The following is an 18,317-nucleotide window of genomic DNA, read 5'->3' as shown; positions in this document are numbered from 1 at the left end:
GACCCTTCTGTCACTGCTCCGGAGCTGGCAAAGGCCAGAGCCGCCGGCCATTCTCGCTGGCTGGGCGGTGCCTGTTCCCCTCCCGCGGGGGGCTCGGTCCACTCGGTGGAGAGGGACGCGGAACCGCTTCTCTGTCGGGGCCGGTGATTGGCCGGAACTTAGAACCCAGGAGTCCGGGCTCCTGCAATAAGGACAGGAAGTGGGGGAGCTGCTGAAGAGATCGGACCGGAAGTGAGTTGCAGGGGGCGGAGGACGAAGGAGACCTACGGGACCCGGACCAGAGAGCGGGCCGGACCGGAAATGCCGGTGCCGGGTGCGGAGGAGGCTGCAGGGCGCTGAGACCCGCCTGCTGACCCGCTCCCCACCCCCCGGGGCCGGCGCGGTGAGTAACCAGCCGCGGTCTCCGTGGCAACGGCAGCACGTTCCCTCCCCCGCGGCGCGGTCTCCATAGCAACGTGTTCCTGCTCCAGTGGTGCAATCTCCCCGGGACGGTGCCGTGTCCCCTGCCTCCCTCCGTCCCCGTGCTGCGATCTCCCGGGACAGTGCCGTGTCTCCTGTGCCCCCGCCCCCGTCCCCCTCGTGCGATCTCCCCGGGACGGTGCCGTGTCCCCTGTGCCCCCGCCCCCTCCCCCTCGTGCGATCTCCCCGGGACGGTGCCGTGTCCCCTGTGCCCCCGCCCCCTCCCCCTCGTGCGATCTCCCCGGGACGGTGCCGTGTCCCCTGTGCCCCCGCCCCCCTCCCCCTCGTGCGATCTCCCCGGGACGGTGCCGTGTCCCCTGTGCCCCCGCCCCCCTCCCCCTCGTGCGATCTCCCCGGGACGGTGCCGTGTCCCCTGTGCCCCCGCCCCCCTCCCCCTCGTGCGATCTCCCCGGGACGGTGCCGTGTCCCCTGTGCCCCCGCCCCCTCCCCCTCGTGCGATCTCCCCGGGACGGTGCCGTGTCCCCTGTGCCCCCGCCCCCTCCCCCTCGTGCGATCTCCCCGGGACGGTGCCGTGTCCCCTGTGCCCCCGCCCCCTCGTGCGATCTCCCCGGGACGGTGCCGTGTCCCCTGTGCCCCCGCCCCCCTCCCCCTCGTGCGATCTCCCCGGGACGGTGCCGTGTCCCCTGTGCCCCCGCCCCCCTCCCCCTCGTGCGATCTCCCGGGACGGTGCCGTGTCTCCTGTGCCCCCGCCCCCCTCCCCCTCGTGCGATCTCCCCGGGACGGTGCCGTGTCTCCTGTGCCCCCGCCCCCTCCCCCTCGTGCGATCTCCCCGGGACGGTGCCGTGTCCCCTGTGCCCCCGCCCCCCTCCCCCTCGTGCGATCTCCCGGGACGGTGCCGTGTCTCCTGTGCCCCCGCCCCCCTCCCCCTCGTGCGATCTCCCCGGGACGGTGCCGTGTCTCCTGTGCCCCCGCCCCCCTCCCCCTCGTGCGATCTCCCCGGGACGGTGCCGTGTCTCCTGTGCCCCCGCCCCCCTCCCCCTCGTGCGATCTCCCCGGGCCGGTGCCGTGTCCCCTGCCCCCCCCCCCCCCCCGTCGCCCTTGTGCGATCTCCTGGGACAGTGCCGTGTCCCTTTCCCCCCCCCCGTGTCCCTTTCCCCCCCATCTCCCTCTTGCGATCTCCCCGGGACAGTGCCGTGTCCCCTGCCCCCCACCCCCCGCATGCAATCTCCCTGGGACAGTGCCGTGTCCCCTGTCCTCCCCCACATCCCCCTGGTGCGATCTCCCCATGACAGTCTGTGTCCCCTGCCCCGTCCCCATCCCTCTGGTGTGATCTCCCCGGGACGGTGCCGTGTCCCCTGTCCCCCCCCCCCCCCATTCTCCTGGTGCGATCTCCTTGCGGCAGTGCCGTGTCCCCTGCCCCCCCCCCCATCCCCCTGGTGCGATCTCCCCTGGACAGTGCCGTGTCCCCTGCCCCCTCCCCCCATCCCTCTGGTGCGATCACCCCGGAACAGGGCCGTATCCCCTCCCCATCCCTCTGGTGGGATCTCCCTGGGACAGTGCCATGTTCCCTCTCCCCCTCCATCCCCATGCTGCGACGTCCCCAGGACAGTGCCATGTCCCCTGACCCCCATCCCCGTGGTGTGATCTCCCCGTGACAGTGCCATATCCCATGTCCAACCCCACATGTCTCCATGGTGCCATCTCCCAGGGACAGTGTCATATCTCCACCTCCCTGTCCCATAGTTCAGTCTTCCCAGGGATGGGGCCATAGCCTCCTGGCCTGGATCCACAGGTCTGGTTCTATGGCCCAAGCTTTGGAACTACCTCTGTGAGGAAACTCCTGCAGCATGCCAGACCCAACTCTTCTTCCAGGATAAGCCACTTGGCTTCACCACCTCCTAGGCTGGACCTCTGGTCTATCAGCACTTTGCTTCACACCGTGAGCTCCGTTCAGCCAGTCCAACTGGGATGGACCTCCTGAAGGAGACTTGTACAATCTTAGGGAGCAATGCCCCACCTCAGACATCTGTGGGGGCACTCAGCCAGCATTGTAGAATAGAAGGGTTTGTTAGTCCTTAGCTTAGCACAGAGAACAGAAAGTTACCGCATGGTCCATCTTGGCCAGCCCAGAGCCTTATTCTGACCCCTCTTTTGTCCCAGTTCAGGAGAGTCTCCAGCTTCCATCCACCTGGCCCCTCCTCAGTCCTATGTTCCTGTTCTCCCGCAAGCATGGCTAGCTTCCTGCGGAGGGGAGGGTCATCCGTGGTCCTTAGTTGCTAGGTACCAAATGTCTGGGCAATGGAGTGGCCATTGTCATCTTGGACCCTCCAGGGACATGGGTCCCACCCCCCTGACAGCATCAGTAACACCTGGGTCTCTGCAGAGAGTAAACAACCTTTTCCCAGCACCTACTTAATGCAGCATGCAGGGGAAACTGAGGAGTGCACACACTATTCATACAAAATATTACAGAAAATTCCCACTCCATCACACCCCTGTCCACTCCATCCCTGTGGCGTGATCTCCCCAGGAATGGTGCCATATCCCCCCACCACATCCCCGTGGCGTGATCTCCCCAGGGACAATGCCACGTTTTCCCCCCATCCCTGTGGCGCAATCTCCCTGGGGATGGTGTCACACCCTAACCCATTCCCGGGGACGGTGGCACATCCTCCATCCTCCTCCCCATTCCCGGGGTGTGATTTCCCCAGGGATGGTGCCATGTCCCCCTTTCCCCCCAGTGGGCACAGTGGCCATGGTGGGGCTGAGATTTACATGGCTCCAAATCCTTATCCACTTCCAGCTGCATTGCCCAGCCTGAATTGAAGGCTCTTGTCAGGGCTGGGGGCCCAGTCGTGCCAGGGGCTACCAAGAGACATGGTAAGCCCCGCCCGGAGACACTCCCAGTGGTGGCGGGTGCAGGAGGTCCAGGGTGGCCATGGTACAGAGATGGGGACTGCGGTGCTAGAGGTGCGTGTCCATGTGCCCAGCATGTCCTGGATGTGCTCACCATAGCAGTTTGGGGGGGGTGGGGGGAGTGCTGCAGCAGGATACCCCCATAACCAGCCACTCCCTCCCCATCTCCCCAGGGGCCAGAGTGGCACCATGAAGGTGAAGCTGAAGAATGTGTTTGTCATTTACTTCCTAGTGTCGGTGATTGGGCTCATGTACGCGTTGCTGCAGCTGGGTGAGTGCTGGGCTGAGCGCAGCAGCTGCGGTGCTAGGGCTGAACTCAGAGCAGGTTCGTGGGCCCGGACAGCGCTGTTGGGCCAGGAGCTGTTCTTGATCCCCACCAGAGCACGATGCCAGCAGTCACTGGCCCCTGAACATCCTCTCTCCCCCTAGTGAGACAGACAGACAGAGGGGAGCCTGTCTGGGTACCAGTGCCAGCCCCTGTCCTACTGGATGCTAGCCCCTGCCCCAGCTCCACTGGATATCTGCGTAAAGAGCCAGGAGTTCAGCCAGAGGTGCGGAGTGAGGGATTGGACTGGAGGGAAGAGCACAGATCCTGTCTCAGGAAACTCGGGGAGTCACAGGAATACTCGAGGGTCAGACGGTGGGTTAAGAGGGAGCATGTTGGTTTGGGAGAAGGGATGGGAGCCTGGTTGCTCCCTGACCATGGCTGGGTCCAGCTAGGGAATCGTCCCCAGGGGAGAGGCTGGGAGCCACGCAGCTCCCTGATGGGAATGGATCTGGCTGGGAGCCCCGCTGCTCCCCAGTAGGGAGAGGAGGAAGGGCTGGGAACACCATTACTCCACAGATTTCAAGTCAGGCAGGGAACGCTCTGGGGACCAGGGTGTTGGGCCCAGTCTTCCCCTAGGGAGGGGTGGGCTAGCTGCAACCCAGAGGGTCTCCCTTCTCTGACCTGTCTGCCTCCTCTGCCTGGCTCCAGGGCAGCCCTGCGACTGCTCCCAGCACCTGAGATCAGCCAGCGACCTCATGCATGGCAAGGACAAGAAGATCTCCCAGCTGCTGAGTGAGGTGAAGCGGCTGCAGGCACGAGGAAAGGGCCCAGAGCTGGAGGGACAGGCACTGCCCATCATCTACGCCATCACACCCACCTATGCCAGGTGGGAGCTCCTGCTGGGGGGAGCTGAAGGGGGCTTGGCCATGCTGGGAATAGGCTGGGCTTGGGGAGATGGGAGGCTCTGCTGGGGATGGGAAGAGTCTCCATGTGCTAGGAACAGAAATTACTCCAGGGCTGGATTCAGCAGCCTGAAACCCAGCCGCAAGGAGAGCAGGCACCTGCAGGTAGCAGGTTAGGGCCCTGTGGCTCCCATGGAACCTGCCAGCTGGCTCTGCTGCAGTGTTAGCAGTCAGGGGGCTGAAAGAGGCCCTGCTCCCCCTGCCCAGCACCAGTCAGTGTTTATGGAAATACTCCAGTCACTCCCAAGCACCCAGGGAAGCAACCTCTGCAGAAGCTACTAAGCCATATTTCCCAGGATCTAACTGGCCTGCCTCTTCCCATCCTTGTCAGATGAGATCATGAGTGTGGGTTTCCATACCCCCAGTTAATGTTGCCTTGCTGGGGTAAGACATGGCTGAGGGGAAGTATATCCCTCCAGCAGACAGAGTTGGTATTAAACCCATTTGTGCCGGAGGAGCTGAGATTTCTCTAATGCCAAGCACTGACAACTCCAGAAATGGATATTTCGATACCCAAGAGGTGCTCTTTGGAACCCGACTGCTTCATCTCTGTTGGGAGGAACCGTCTAACTCCACTGCGTGATCCCCCTTGCCCACCCCAGTCTGCCTCATCACCACCCCTTTCCCTGATGGCTGCTGCATGTCCCTGGTTTCTCTCCCACTACCACCTTCTCCAGCTGGGTGCTTCTCTCTGGCTTCTCCCCCTTTATTGTTCTCCAGGCCAAGTTGGTATGTTCCTCTATTGTTTTCCCCTTCCCCCTAGGCTGAGCTGCCCCATCTCTATTGTTTCCCCCCTCCTCCCGAGGCTGAGCTGGTGCATTTCTCTATTATTTCCCTCTTCCTCCCCAGCTGGCATATTTCTTTATTGTCTTCCCCCACCCCGCCCGCCAAGCTGAGATGGTGCATCTCTCTGTTGTTTCTCCTCTCCCGCAGGCTGGTGCAGAAGGCTGAGCTGGTGCGCATCTCACAGACCTTCCTGCACGTGAAGAACTTCCACTGGATCGTGGTAGAGGACTCCCCAGTGAAGACCCAGCTGGTGTCGGAGCTGCTGGCCCAGAGCGGCCTGCGCTTCACCCATCTGCACACGGAGACACCCAAGGAGCACAAGCGCAAGGAGAGCGACCCCAACTGGCTGAAGCCCCGTGGCGTGGAGCAGCGTAACCTGGCCCTGCATTGGCTGCGGGAGAACCGGGAGCTCAGTGAGGAGGGCGTGGTCTACTTCGCCGACGACGACAACACCTACAGCCTGCGCCTCTTCGATGAGGTGGGTGCTGTGTGCTTCGGGGGGAAGGAGTGGGGCACTGGGACAGCATAGATGTAATGTGTGTGTGTGGGGGGGGTGGCAGGTCACTGGAGGCATGCTGGGGAAGTGGGGGAGGCAGGTGTCACAGATCCACGTGATCGGTGCTATGGGCCCAGCTCTGGAACAGTCTCTAGGAGGAACCGCTTCATTGTGCCAGTCCCCCTAGGTTCTCACCCTGGAGGAAACGTGAGCCATACGGCTTCACTTTCTTCCTGAACCTGTTCCTCAGGGCCTCCAGCACTCCTGCTTCGCACCATGAGCTTTGTTCAGCGAGTCCAACTGAGACACCCTGATGGAGACTGGTACACTCCCCAGGGATCAATGCACCTTGCCAAGCATTTCAGTGACACTCACACAGTGTTCTCCTCTGGAACACACCATAGGCAGTCCTTAGGTTAGCACAGAGAACACATCAAAGCACAGTCCAATCTGGTTAGCCCAGAGCCCAGCCGAGCTATAGTGAGCCCCTTGGTTCAAGCTGTCTCTGACCCTCTGTCTGATTCCTCGGACTCCCCAACTGACTCCTGCTCTTCTCCCTCCTCTCACATCTCTTCAGTCTGGACCTGAGACCAGCCCCCATGTTGTAAGGCAGGGAAGTCCTATAGTTTTCTGGGCTACTTGGTTGCCAGGTATCAATGTCCGGGCAATTGGATTTACCATTGTCTTTTTACAGGCTCCACTTCTATGGGGATTAAGGCCCAGACAGTTAGGTGACACCCACACCTCTGTCTCCTAGCCAGCCCCAAGACCAAACAGTCCTGCCCTGCCCCCCTCCCAACACCACCACTGAGTAACAATGTAGCATGTAGGGGAAACTGAGGCACACATAAGCTTCATAAAAATATTACCAAAAATTCCCATTTTGTCACATCTCTTCCCTCTTTGAGACCAGTCACCTGCAGAAGTTCAAACCCACAAATGTTATCCAGAGATACTACAGCATCTTCCCCTTCTCCTTAGTAGCTGTCCCACCCGGCACTCTCGAGATTCTTATAGCACAGTTGCCATTCAGTCCAACTTATAGTTTGAATACGCCATTCCGAGCACTTTCCCATCCTCCCTTAGGTCTGGTCTGTTAGATGGCACCAGCAGGGTGCAGCCCCTCGCCCTTTTATACCCCAAAACCTTGAGTTTGAAACTGGGCTGAGATCCAGCCACTCCCTGGACCCCCTCATTGGCTGGGAGTGAGGAGGGCAATGAGCCCCGGTCCTCCAAGTGTCAGCTTGGCTGCAGCCGGGGGTGTCCTTAGCCTAGGTTGGGGTAAGAAGTGACTCCTGGATCATTTGGTCTTCGCCTAGCCATATCCCTGGGGCTGTGGTGTCCCAGGCTCTGGTGAGGCAGGCATGCAAGGGGCTCCTTCACATTGGTGTGTCTCAACCCCAGCGCTGTGTGATGCAAGGAGCCCATCTCCCTACTTGGGATCAGTCTGTTGCCTTCACCCCCAGGACAGTCCTCTCATCCCCTGCTCCTGGTGGGCCGTGATTCAGGCTCTCTTGGCTAAGAGAATGCATGTGGTCAGGGCCACCCTCTGATCAGGTGTCTGTTACCAGAAGCGGCCTCTTCACTGGGGTTTCTCTCCCCCTGGCCAGGGCAAACCTGTTTGGCCATCCCCCTGCCCTGCCTGTGTCTGCCCACACTCAGCTGGGGTTTCAGATACCACAGGGCTTGGCTCTGCCTCTACTTTCCCAGCGAGGGCAGGCCGGGAGCTTGCTCCCTTGGTCACAGCATCAGACGTCAGGGAAGTTTCACCTGAGCCAGTGTGACTCACATCTCCCGTGTGCGGCTGGCTGAGGCCGTTCCCCTGCCCCACTCAGATCTGGCTGTATGGTTACAGACTGAAAGGTGTCCTGAGCTAACAGCCATTCCTTTCTGTTGCAAGCAAGGGGGAAAAACCCTCCTGCTCCCTGCCAGCCAAGCTATTTGCATTTTCACTGACACCTCCAGTCTGAGCCTGTCGGCTGGGGTGGTTCAAATCCTGGGCTGGTACAGAAATGGGCAGAATTTTGTCTTAAGGTGATACAGTCAGTCCCCAAAAGGATGTCAGAGCTGATATCTTGGAGACCAGCCACCCCGAGCCCTCCTGGGTCTGCACAGAGCTAGACAAAAGGAACCTTAACCCAGCTGACACAGCCTTTCAGCATGTGATGGGTTGTACCACATGTGCTCTGACAAGGGCTCTCTGTCCCAGAATCTCTCTACCCCAGGAGCGTCTTCCCAGTAACCGGCACCTTCTGCTCCCACTGGGGATCCCATGAGTCTGAGCCCAGCGGAGTACCACAGGACATGTGTACAGTGCCTGGGTCAGGAGTCCATCTTTCACCACTCCCGGTGCCCCCAAAGAGCTGGCTGTGTGACTCACACTCAGCGCCTGAGCTACAATGCGGCCTTCTTGGTTGGGCAGAGTGAAGTAGCAAACCTTATTTCATGAAGCCTTGGCCATAGTGCCCACTTCTGTCCTGTTTTCCTACAGATATTACATCTCCCTTGGAAGAAGCCTGCCCGCATGGGTTTACCTGAGTCCCACTCCTGGGGTGCCTCCACTGGTTCCCTTTCCCAGGACCCATGCTTAGCCCAGTTCCCTTTGGGTCTCTCTTCATACCCACACCTACTGTCCACAAAATCATTGGCCAACTGACCTGTGCTATGCAGATCCTTCAGTTCCCTGTGCACTAGCAACATTTTAAGTTTGTGAGGACAGATCTCATAGAGTTCCTCCAACCCACCCAGGTTATACCAATCCTCCCGTATAGTGTCCCTGCACTCTTACCCCACTTGTGGAGATATTGTCCCATCAGGGTGGTGGTTTCCATGTAGGTCACACCCTGGGTCTTTTGCGCACCCCGAAACCTCCCTATAAGCCCCAGATGTCAATTCAGACGTAAGCCATAGAGTCTTTCTGAACTGTTCATAGTCCCGAGTGTCAGCTCCATGCATGTGGCTGAACGCCTCTATAGCGGTGGGCCTGAGTAAGGGGTGAAACAGCGGAACCTGTCTGCAGGGTCAACCTGGTTCAAATCACAAGCCTTTTCAAAGGCAGTGAGACAGGCATCAATATCCCCACTCCGTAAACTGGGATCTACGTTCCCTGCGGAATCAGCATCTTTCCCCACTTGTCCCTCTGCTTCTCCATATCTGGTTCCTGCTTTCACTCCTTCTCCGGGTTCTTCCGCTGTTCTTCCTCCTTGGAAACCGAGAGGGAACAATCTACTAGCATCTTCATTCTCAGCGCCAAATCCCACCACTTCAGATCTATCAATGGGGAACCAAGTCACAAAGACCACTGCTGTACAGGGAGCCGGGTCTCAAGGATGCCCTATTGCTGTCTCTGTCACTCTCACACCCTCTTGGAACCCTGCCTGGATCTGGAACCTGCTTCTTGGACCGGTCATCCTTCTCCAGCCGTGCAGCTGCACCTTGTTGAGCTTCCCAAAGCTTAACCTTCTTTGCCTGCACATGTTTCATCGTCTGTCTTAGGGAGCTGGCTACAGACCATTTTTTTGCTGTTTCCTTTAACTATCCTTGTTTTACTGCTGCAAGTCATTTATTACAAAATGCTACCGGTGCATTCAGCATCCCACCTCTACCACCACCTGTCATGGATCCACAAGATCGGTGATACGGTGTCAGTTTGGGAAGAGTCTCTAGCAGGAACCCCTTCGGTGTGTCAGACCCCCTGGAGGCCGTGTAAGACACATGGCTTCACCGCCTTGTGAAACTGGACCTCTAGGCCTCCGGCATGCCTGCTTCACATTGTGAGCTCCATTCAGCGAGTCCAACTGAGACAGACCCCCAGTGGAGACTGGTGCACTCCCCAGGGATTAGTGCACCTCGCCAAGCATTGGCAGTGATACTCACACAGTGTTGTCAAAACACTTGGGTTTATTAGTCCTCTGGAACACACCATACGAGTCCTTAGGTTAGCACAGAGAACAGACGTTAAAGCGCAGTCCAGTCTGGTTCGCCCAGGGCCCAGCCAAGCTGTAGTGAGCTCCTTGGTTCAAGCTCTCACTGACCCTCCGTCTGATCTCCTCTGTCAGACTCCAGGTGAGAGCCCCGGCTGCCTCCAGCCACCCACTCTTGCCCCTCCACCCCTGCTCACATCTCTCCAGTCCTTGGATCTCAACCTGGGAGAATGTTGCTCAGCCCCCCTCCCCCCTGCTGAGGGGCGGGGAATTCTATAGCTTTCTGGGTCATTGATTGCTAGGGAGCAATGTCCAGACAATTGGATTTGTCTGGTGTCTTTTGAGGTGTGCCACTAGTATGGGGATTGAGACCGAGACAAGCAACCTCCCCCCCCCCCCCCCCCCCCACCACCACCACCACACACACACACTGGATAACAATGCACCGTACAGGGGAAATGGAGACAGTTAGAGGTGTCATAAAAATATTACAAAAAATTCTCACTTTGTCACAGCAGGGTGCCGGAGGCAGGGGGTGGGTTGATGGGGAGGTGGGGGCGGCAGGGCGCTGGAGGCATGGTGGTAGGGTGACGGAGAAGGGGGTGGGCCACAGGGTGCTGGATGCTGGGGAGGGCAGCAGGGTGCTGGAGGCAGGGGGTGGGGTGATGGGGAAGGGAGTGGGCGGCAGGGTGCTGGAGGCAGGGGGTGGGGTGATGGGGAAGGGAGTGGGCGGCAGGGTGCTGGAGGCAGGGGGTGGGGTGACGGGGAAGGGAGTGGGTGGCAGGGTGCTGGAGGCGGGGATTGGGGTGGGGAGCGCAGGGAGGCATTTGTGTCACCTCCCCAACGTGGGGGTCTCTTTCTGCTGCTGACACCCCTCTCTCTCTCTCCCCCACAGATCCGCTCCACCAAGCGTGTCTCAGTTTGGCCCGTGGGGCTCGTGGGTGGCCTGCGCTTCGAGCGCCCCCTGGTGGAGAAGGGCAGGGTGGTGGGCTTCTACACAGCCTGGAAGCCCAACCGGCCCTTCCCCATGGACATGGCTGGCTTCGCTATTGCTCTGCAGCTGCTGCTGGCCAATCGCGAGGCCCGGTTCGACTTGCTGGCTGAGCGTGGCTACCTGGAGAGCAGCCTGCTGCAGTCACTGGTCTCCATCGAAGAGCTGGAGCCTCGAGCTGACAACTGCACCAAGGTGAGGAGGGGGACTGGGAGCCAGGACTCCTGAGTTCTATCCATGGTGCTGGGAGTGGGGAATGTGAAATTTTGCCTCTAAGCAGGATGGTCCCAGGTGTCTTCAGTCCCCCAGCTGTGCTGACTGGCTGGGGGTGCTGTTTGGGGGAGGGGCACGGTTTGGGGGGATCTCTCTGGACCCCACCTCTGTCCTGCACTCCTCCATTGCAGGTTCTGGTCTGGCACACACGGTCGGAGAAGCCCAAAATGAAGCAGGAGGAGCTGCTGCAGAAGCAGGGCCTGGGCTCTGACCCAAGCATCGAGGTGTGAGTGGCACCTGGAGAACCAGTACATGGAGGCCCGTGTGGGGAGCTGGCCCAGAGCCCAGGACAGGATCAGGGCTGCTCCCAGAGTAATGGACTTGGGGACTGAACGCCCCAGACTGCTTTATTTATTGTGACGTGCAGGGGCCCTGCCCCCAGCCCCCACCCCACTGGCGGAGCAGCCTCTATCCCAGCATCTCCAGTGCTGCTGCTCCCTGCTGAGGGAGCCCCCCCAGCCCAACATCCTCAGTTGCTACTGCCTGGAAGTCAGACCCTGCCCCCAGAGAGGCAGCTGCTCCAGGATTTGTTCCCAGTGAGCCCCTCCAGGACACGTTCCCCCTGCCCAGCAGCTCCTAGGGGGTCCTAGCCCCTCTGCATGGCGCCTGAGGATGGCGGCTCTGATCCTGCCCTGCTGGGCAGGGCTCCTAAGGACGGTGGAGCTGAGAGAGAGTGCGACACAATGTTCCTCCCCCCACCCACCCCACTCATCAGTGGGCTGGGATCCCCCTCCCCGGCTTCAGGGAGCCCTGTGTGTCCATATTGTGTGCGTGGCTGTTGCATGAACGTGGTGGCTGTTACAGCAATAAGCATGTTATATCCTCAATAAAGCGCCTACCCCCCATTACCCCTGCTGTCTCTCTGCCCCTCAGCCCACTGCCGCTGCCCCACATGTCCCAGTGGTTATGCCCTACAGGCAGCTGCCCAGGCATAGGGGGCAGTGCAGGGGCCAGGCTGAGCCTGGATGGAGTCTCTTGTAGGGGCAGGTCCTGCCCTCATGGCAGGGGGCTCCTATAACCTTGTGCTCCCCATGAGGAGACCACAGCCCCTTGGCCCCCAGTGGGGCAAACTCTTGGAAGGTGGGGCTCTCCATGCCAGGCCAAGGGAGGGGTCCTGCCCCCCATCACATGAAGAGCTGCTCCATGTCCCTCCCATAGAGCAGCCCCAGCCCGGGGCAGGCCAGGGCCTCAGCAACGGGCTCGGCTGGCTCTGTGTTGGCCCAGGGGGGGCACCCCACATGAGGGGCAGGGAGAGTGCCAGGTCCCAGCATTCCCCCCTGCCCACCCCAGTCGTCCTGCTGCCGATGGATCTTCATGTGGGCATTTCGGCTCTTGATCTTGTAGAACGTCCTGGGGACAGAGTGGGGGGCAGGGGTTAGTGAGGTGTCTGCGGGGGCCCTTCAGCCGAGCTGCTTCTCCCCCAGCAAGCAGGAGGCCTGGGGAACACTCCCACTTGGAGCCTGCCCCCCACCCCCCACTCTGGTGGGTGTGAAGCCCAAAAGTTAAAGCCACTTACTTGCCACAACGTTTGCAGGGGAAGCTGGAGCCGGGGGGGGAGTCCTGAGGGAGCTCTGGGGTAGGTGGTGGCTGAGAGAGAGAGAAAGAGGGGGACATCATAGACCTCATCACAGACCTCCCCCAGGCTGCTTCCTTGTCTGGGGAGGGGCTCCCCCCATCCCTGTCCCTGAGGTCTCACATACCTGCCCGGGGCCGGCCCTGCCTACGATGGCGCCCGACTCTGACCCGGCACCACTTCGTTTGTGACTGCGCCGCAGCCGGCTCTTGTGCAGGTAATAGAACTCCACGCACTGGGCCAGCCGCTTGGAGGGCACCTGGGGGGCAGGGAGAACTCGGTCAGCTAGCATCCCCCAGCCCTGCTGGGAGAGGCCGGGCCTGGAGTAGCCGGAAATCCATCCCCTTGCAGCCAGCGCTCCCACCCCACTCCTACAGCTCCCCCTGCTGGGAGAGGCCGGGCCTGGAGTAGATGGGTGTCCGTTCCCCCCGCAGAAGGTGGTTGGAAGTGAGGGGTGGGGAGGGGGCTAGTGCTGCTCTCACCGCACGTTGGATCTGGGCAAAGTCCTTCCTGTGCAGGGCGAAGGCTTTGGAGAAGAGGCGGCGCTCGTGGGTACTCCACACATCACTGCCTGGGGGAGGGAGAGGAACCTGAGACAGAGTATCCTGCCCCAAGCCCCTCATAGCCCTTCCACACCCTCCTTCCCCCCACAGCCTGGCCCCATCCCACCCCCCGCATAGACCCTGCCCCACCCAATGTTTCTGTCCCCCCCCCTGCTGCTCACAGCCCCAGGGGCTGGAACTGGGGGTGCGGCTGGCTTGAAGTGGTTTCCATCATATACAGGGTTTAGCGTTTGCTTCAATGGCTCTCAGCACCCCCACTATGCAAATTGTTCCACTGCCCCCTCACAGCCCCGCCCCCAACCTCCTGTCCCCTACAGCCCTACCCCCTCACAGCCCTCCCGCCATCCTCCTGTCCCCCACTGCCCTACTCCCTCACAGCCTTGCCCCCAACCTCCTGTCCCCCACAGCCCTACCCCCTCATCCTACCATGGCTCCCAATCCTGCCCCCACTCCTCTTCCATCCTGTCCTGCCCAGCTGCTGCTACCCCTGTTCCCCTTCTTCCCCTGGCCCTGCCCCCACTGGCCCCCAGCCTCTGCTAGCTACCCTGGCCATGCCACTTGCCTGCCCCCCCCCTTTACCTGTGTAATGGTAACTGGCCAGAGGGTGACATTTGGGCCACACTGGGGTTCGCAGCAACAGAGTCTCCAAGGCAACCTGAGGGGGGAGTAAAGCTGAGAGGGGGAAGCTGCCCCAGACCCTTTCCCTCCCCAGGGCGCTCCCCTGCCAGAACCATCCTGGCCTCGGGTCAGACACTGCTACTTACCAAGGACCAGGCCCATGGGGTGAGGGTGGTCTCTTACCATGACATTCCCGCCAGCCTGGCACAGGCAGTGCAATGCCAGCTCCTGATTGGTGCCACCCCCGGGGAGGGCGCTGGAGCAAGCCACGTCCAGCAGTGTCTCCACTGCAACCAGATAGCAGCCATCAGATGGGCCAGTGGGATCCCTCCACCCCCCTCACTGCACCCAGACAGCAGCAATCAGATGGGCCCTGGGAACCCCCACCCCATGGGACCCCTCCACTTCCCCCAAGAGGCTGGGGATTGACTGGACCATGCAGACTGAGCCACTGGGGGTGGGCTTGTCCTGCTTCTCCTCCCCTCCCCCTATTGTAAGGGACATATGGGCCTGCCCCACCTCTCCCTGCCCCCGCCTGTGGGTGCCCCAGCTCCTCCCCGTGATAATCCCCAGTGCTACCCCTCACCTTGGCGTTGGGTCTCTGCATCCTGCTCCAGCCCTGGCCAGGGCCTCCAGGCCAGTTCAGCCTGTGGGGGGTCCAGCTGGGCCAGGTGTGGGTCCCGCAGCACTGGCAGTGCCGGCTGGAAGGCGGGGCCCACGTTTATCTGTCTGCAGGGGAAGGGGCAGGTGAGGGAGCCTCAACCGCAGGCACATGCCCGCCCTGTTACTGCCCCTCCCAGACCAGCCATTTCCCACCACTCATGCTCCCCAGCCTGGGGATTCCCCCCGCCGCCAGGAGGTCCCTGGCCCAAAGTTCCCTCCCTGGGGCCTATCCCCTTTGCCACACCTGCCCGAGGGGCTGTAGCCTAGTTTCCCTCCACCCCAAAAGACAGGACTTACGGGGTGTCCAGGTGCTGGAGGGGGTCGGGGCTGCCACCTGTGGAGGGGAGAGTCCAGCAGTGAAGGCCCCTGGCACAGACACAGTTCCCCAGCTTGCCCTGAGACAGAACTCCCGACCTCCTCCCCATCTTCCAGGGCCCTGCAGGTTCCCCCCATGTGGCTCTGTACCCACCCAACAAACCTTCATGGACTCCACACCCAGGGACCCAGTTCACATGGCTCAGTGGAGGGAGAGACCCTCCCTCACACCCCTGCCCCTTGGCCACGCTCAGCCGCATCTGGGAGTAGAACCCGGGAGTACTGGCTCCCAAGCGACCAATCAAGCCCCCCAGCCTGCGTTGGAAGGTGGCCAAGGTGGGCACTTACCACCTAGCGAGGCGCTCAGCTCAGCAAACAGCCCAGTGCCTCGGCGCAGCGGGTTGAGCATGGGGGGTGGTGTGTAGTGCGGGGGGCCCCTGGCCCAGTGCATCCGGCTCCAATAAGGAGTGCCTCGATAACTGGAGGCCAAGGAGCTCCCAGAAACCTGGGGAGGAGAGGTGGTCAGAGGCTGCAGGGGCCTATCCCATGGGGGAGCAATGAGGGGAATGGGGCATCGTGGCCTCCCCAGTGCGGGCACCCCTGCTGGGTCCGGGGGGGCAGGACTCTAGCAACTCCCCCCTCCCCCCCATGCTGGGAAACACCCAGCTAACCACCAAGACATCCCCCCAACCACTCCTTCCCTGGCTATCCTCCTCCCCAGTGTCCTCAGCCCTCCCTCCCCTCCAATGAGTGATCAGGAGCCCATCTGGGTGCAAGGTTGCGGACTGTGATTGGGACAAGTGGCTGGGTATTGGGGGGGTGGGAGGGCTCCCTAGGGTGGAGTGGGGCTTCCCTGACTCCATTGCCCCACCCATGCTTCCCTGAGGGCTCAGGTGAGGCAGGCCCCACTCTCCCAGCCCCAGCGTCCCACTCTCACCTGGGGGGTGGCAGTGTGGCCTGCCAGTGGGGGGCTCTGCTCATGCCCTAGCCTGGCAGCAGCGACCTCTGAATCCGGATCCCCAGGGGAGACCCCCGGCCATGGGGCAAAACCAGCAGGGAGAAACTCCAGCCCCTTGCAGTAGCGCTCAGTGTCCTGCAGGGGATGACAGGCTCAGTGCAGGGAGTCAGAACCCACAGCCAGGGAGAGAACCCCGGAGTCCTGGCTCTCAGCACCAGCCCCGCTCTAACCACTAGACCCCACTGCCCCTGCCATTAATCTTAGGGGAATCTCCCCACCCCAGCCCCTACTTGGCAGCATGGCCCTGGGACTAGGCACCACCCATTTTCCCACCACCCTCCTCATACCAACCCACCTGGTAGCAGCAGAGGCTGGGGGCGGCATCAGGGAGCCAGTCAGGGGGGCCCAGGAGCCCAGCGTACGTCTCAGGGCCTGCAAGCCCCTGGGGAGCTGACACACAGGGAGAGGAGGTTAGGCTGTGACAGCAAAGAGCCAGAGTTCCCCCCTCCCATCCCAGCAGCCTCCCCCCAAAGCTGGGGGCCCTCCCTAGTATATCTCGTAACCCTCAGGGTTGGCCCCATAACCCCCCTGAGATGAGTTCCCCCTTCTGCCCCATAACCCACAAGGAGCCAGGCGTCCCCCTTCCACCCCCCACAGGCACGTATCTGCCTGTATCCATACCCCCGCATCCTCCTGGGCCCACATATCCCAGTGGTGCCTCCCAACCCCATGACTCTCCAAGCTGGAGTCCTCCCTCCATGCTCCTCTGTCCGGATACCACAGCCCACCCCCCCAAGTTGTCTCTTCCCCCCACCACAGCGCCTGAGAGCATCACCTAGTTCCATAACCTTCCCAAAACTGGGGGCCCCCTCAGCTGGCCTTCCCCATCTTGGCCCCACCATCCCCTGAGAGCACCCGTAACCACCCTCCTTTCACCCCGTCACTCACCGGGCCCCGGGTAGCCTTCTGGGGGGCTGTAGCTAGCAGACTGGTTCTCTTGGTATAGACACGAAAGCGGGGGCTCCTTGCGCTGCTGCCCGTATCCACCTCCGCCCTGCCCCTGCCTCTCTGGGAGGCTGCAGTAGGACAGAGGAGGCCCTGACCCCTCCAGCTGGCCTCCAGGGAGCTGCAGCAGCAGGGGGCTGCCAGGGGGGTATCCCTCCTGTGGGGCAATAGGGGGCGGCTGGGCCATTATCTCCTGCAGGCTGCAGCCCTGGCTCCTGGATGCCTGAGTCCCCAGCACCCACGGCTTCCCGAAAGGCAGGTTGGGGAAGGCTTGGGCAAAGGGGTCCAGCCTGCGGTGGGCTGGCTCAATCCTCTGGGGCCAGAGCCCATAGGGGCCCCCCGCTGCCCTGGGCTGCTGGCCCTGCTGGGCTGGGTTCCCCTCAGGGCCCCAGCAGGGCTGGCCCAGGGCAGCATATGGCCCCTGCGTGCTGACAGGGTCCCCGGCCTCCATGCTGCAAGGGGGATAGAAGGGGCCGTAGGTGCTCATCTCAGGCTCCATCTCTGTGGTGTCGAGTCCCATACGGAGCTGAAAGAGACCCAGAGAAATGAAGGGGCAACACCCCCCCACAGAGCAGGTTCTAAACGAAGGGGTCCTGACTCTGAGCCTCCCACCCTGTTTTAGCCAGCTGGAGACACAGCTCTTCTGGAGCTGGGAATAGAGCCCAGGAGTCCTGGCTTCCAACCCTCCTGCTTTAACCATTAGACCCCATTCCTCTCCCAGAGCTGGGAAGAGAACCCAGCCGTCATTGCCCCCACTTTACAGAGGGGGAAACTGTGGCAAAGAGCAGTGAAGTGCCTTGTCCAGGGTCACCCAGCCAGCCAAGAGCTGGAATCCCGGTCTCATGTTTCCATTCCAGTGCTCTGTCTTGCCCCTCCAGCTCTAACCCACTAGACCCCACTCCCCTCCCAGAGCTGAGGATGGAACCCTGGAGTCCGGGCTCCCAGTAACTCCCCCGCCCCATTCTAATCATTAGACCCCAGTCACTCCTGGTGACGGGGATAGAACCCATGAGTCCAGGCTTCCCCCCTCCCCACACAGTACCCACAGACTCTCGGCTGACGCCCGCCCGGTTCCCTGGCTGTTTGCAGAGGGTTCAGTGCAGCGTTGTGGCACATCGTGCTGGTCCCGCAGAGACCCCCCTCCCGCTTCCTGTCAGCGCGGCGGCTCCGACGGCTGCTTATCTCCCAGCGCGAGCGAACGAACAAACGGAAAACAGGTGCCTTCGCCGCGCGCCTTCCCAGCCCAATATCCTGTGTGAGAGCGGGAGGGGGGGGCTGGGGGGGGGGCAGACACAGACAAACACATGTGGGGCAATGCGCATCGTGGGGTGGGGAAGGGACCTGCCCTCCAGCTTGTGCAGTTGGACAGGAATAGAACCCATAAGTCCTGGCTCCCAGCACCCCTGCTCTAACAACTAGACCCCAGTCCTCTCCCAGTCAGGGATGAACCCAGGAGTCCTGGCTGCCAGTCTCATCTGTGGGCCAAAGGGCCGTCTCCCTTCCCTGTGTCTTGCGGGAGCAGCTCCCTGCAGAGGAGGGAAGGCGGGGGAGCCCAGCAGGGCTACAGAACTGGGCCCGACTCCCCTC

General features: G+C 61.5%; 2 protein-coding genes across 12 annotated transcripts; one reads left to right on the top strand and one right to left on the bottom strand.

Annotated features, from left to right (window-relative positions):
* Positions 1 to 238: 238 nt before the first annotated feature.
* Positions 239 to 11,883, top strand: B3GAT3 (beta-1,3-glucuronyltransferase 3). 9 transcript variants are annotated; one of them, XM_054035855.1, is made up of 7 exons: positions 239 to 382; positions 3,224 to 3,300; positions 3,510 to 3,607; positions 4,313 to 4,490; positions 5,500 to 5,830; positions 10,667 to 10,957; positions 11,167 to 11,883. In XM_054035855.1, exons 3-7 carry the CDS (start codon positions 3,526 to 3,528, stop codon positions 11,263 to 11,265), a joined length of 981 nt encoding a protein of 326 aa, XP_053891830.1. In that variant the 5' UTR covers positions 239 to 382; positions 3,224 to 3,300; positions 3,510 to 3,525; the 3' UTR covers positions 11,266 to 11,883. The 9 variants fall into 9 exon arrangements, with proteins under 9 accessions (XP_053891830.1, XP_053891833.1, XP_053891832.1 ...); XM_054035858.1 differs by having other exon boundaries at positions 240 to 382; positions 3,569 to 3,607; XM_054035857.1 differs by lacking the exon at positions 3,224 to 3,300 and having other exon boundaries at positions 240 to 382; positions 3,569 to 3,607.
* On the bottom strand, positions 11,349 to 17,881 carry LOC128841123 (uncharacterized). 3 transcript variants are annotated; one of them, XM_054035853.1, is made up of 13 exons: positions 17,777 to 17,881; positions 16,674 to 17,256; positions 16,081 to 16,175; positions 15,705 to 15,860; positions 15,116 to 15,272; positions 14,750 to 14,786; positions 14,376 to 14,518; positions 13,973 to 14,076; positions 13,751 to 13,826; positions 13,091 to 13,179; positions 12,736 to 12,867; positions 12,552 to 12,622; positions 11,349 to 12,385 (listed from the first exon to the last, which is right to left on the bottom strand). In XM_054035853.1, exons 2-13 carry the CDS (start codon positions 17,248 to 17,250, stop codon positions 12,160 to 12,162), a joined length of 1,863 nt encoding a protein of 620 aa, XP_053891828.1. In that variant the 5' UTR covers positions 17,251 to 17,256; positions 17,777 to 17,881; the 3' UTR covers positions 11,349 to 12,159. The 3 variants fall into 3 exon arrangements, with proteins under 3 accessions (XP_053891828.1, XP_053891826.1, XP_053891827.1); XM_054035851.1 differs by lacking the exon at positions 17,777 to 17,881 and having other exon boundaries at positions 16,674 to 17,500; XM_054035852.1 differs by lacking the exons at positions 12,736 to 12,867; positions 17,777 to 17,881 and having other exon boundaries at positions 16,674 to 17,500.
* Positions 17,882 to 18,317: the final 436 nt, after the last annotated feature.

This window comes from Malaclemys terrapin, chromosome 7, assembly GCF_027887155.1.
Source record: "Malaclemys terrapin pileata isolate rMalTer1 chromosome 7, rMalTer1.hap1, whole genome shotgun sequence".
In the NCBI taxonomy this organism is placed as follows: domain Eukaryota; kingdom Metazoa; phylum Chordata; order Testudines; family Emydidae; genus Malaclemys; species Malaclemys terrapin.
This window is presented reverse-complemented; position numbering and strand designations above follow the sequence as displayed.

Bases quoted from the DNA above. Each gene is read 5' to 3' on its own strand.
- B3GAT3 (XM_054035855.1), top strand. From the start codon at position 3,526: ATGAAGGTGAAGCTGAAGAATGTGTTTGTCATTTACTTCCTAGTGTCG. The intron at 5,831-10,666 runs GTGGGTGCTGTG...TCTCCCCCACAG, and splicing joins GCCTGCGCCTCTTCGATGAG to ATCCGCTCCACCAAGCGTGT. The intron at 10,958-11,166 runs GTGAGGAGGGGG...CCTCCATTGCAG, and splicing joins GAGCTGACAACTGCACCAAG to GTTCTGGTCTGGCACACACG.
- LOC128841123 (XM_054035851.1), bottom strand. From the start codon at position 17,430: ATGGTTAAAGCAGGAGGGTTGGAAGCCAGGACTCCTGGGCTCTATTCC. The intron at 14,787-15,115 runs GTAAGTGCCCAC...TCCCCTCCACAG, and splicing joins GCTGAGCGCCTCGCTAGGTG to GTGGCAGCCCCGACCCCCTC. The intron at 13,827-13,972 runs GTAAGAGACCAC...CTCCCCCCTCAG, and splicing joins AGGCTGGCGGGAATGTCATG to GTTGCCTTGGAGACTCTGTT.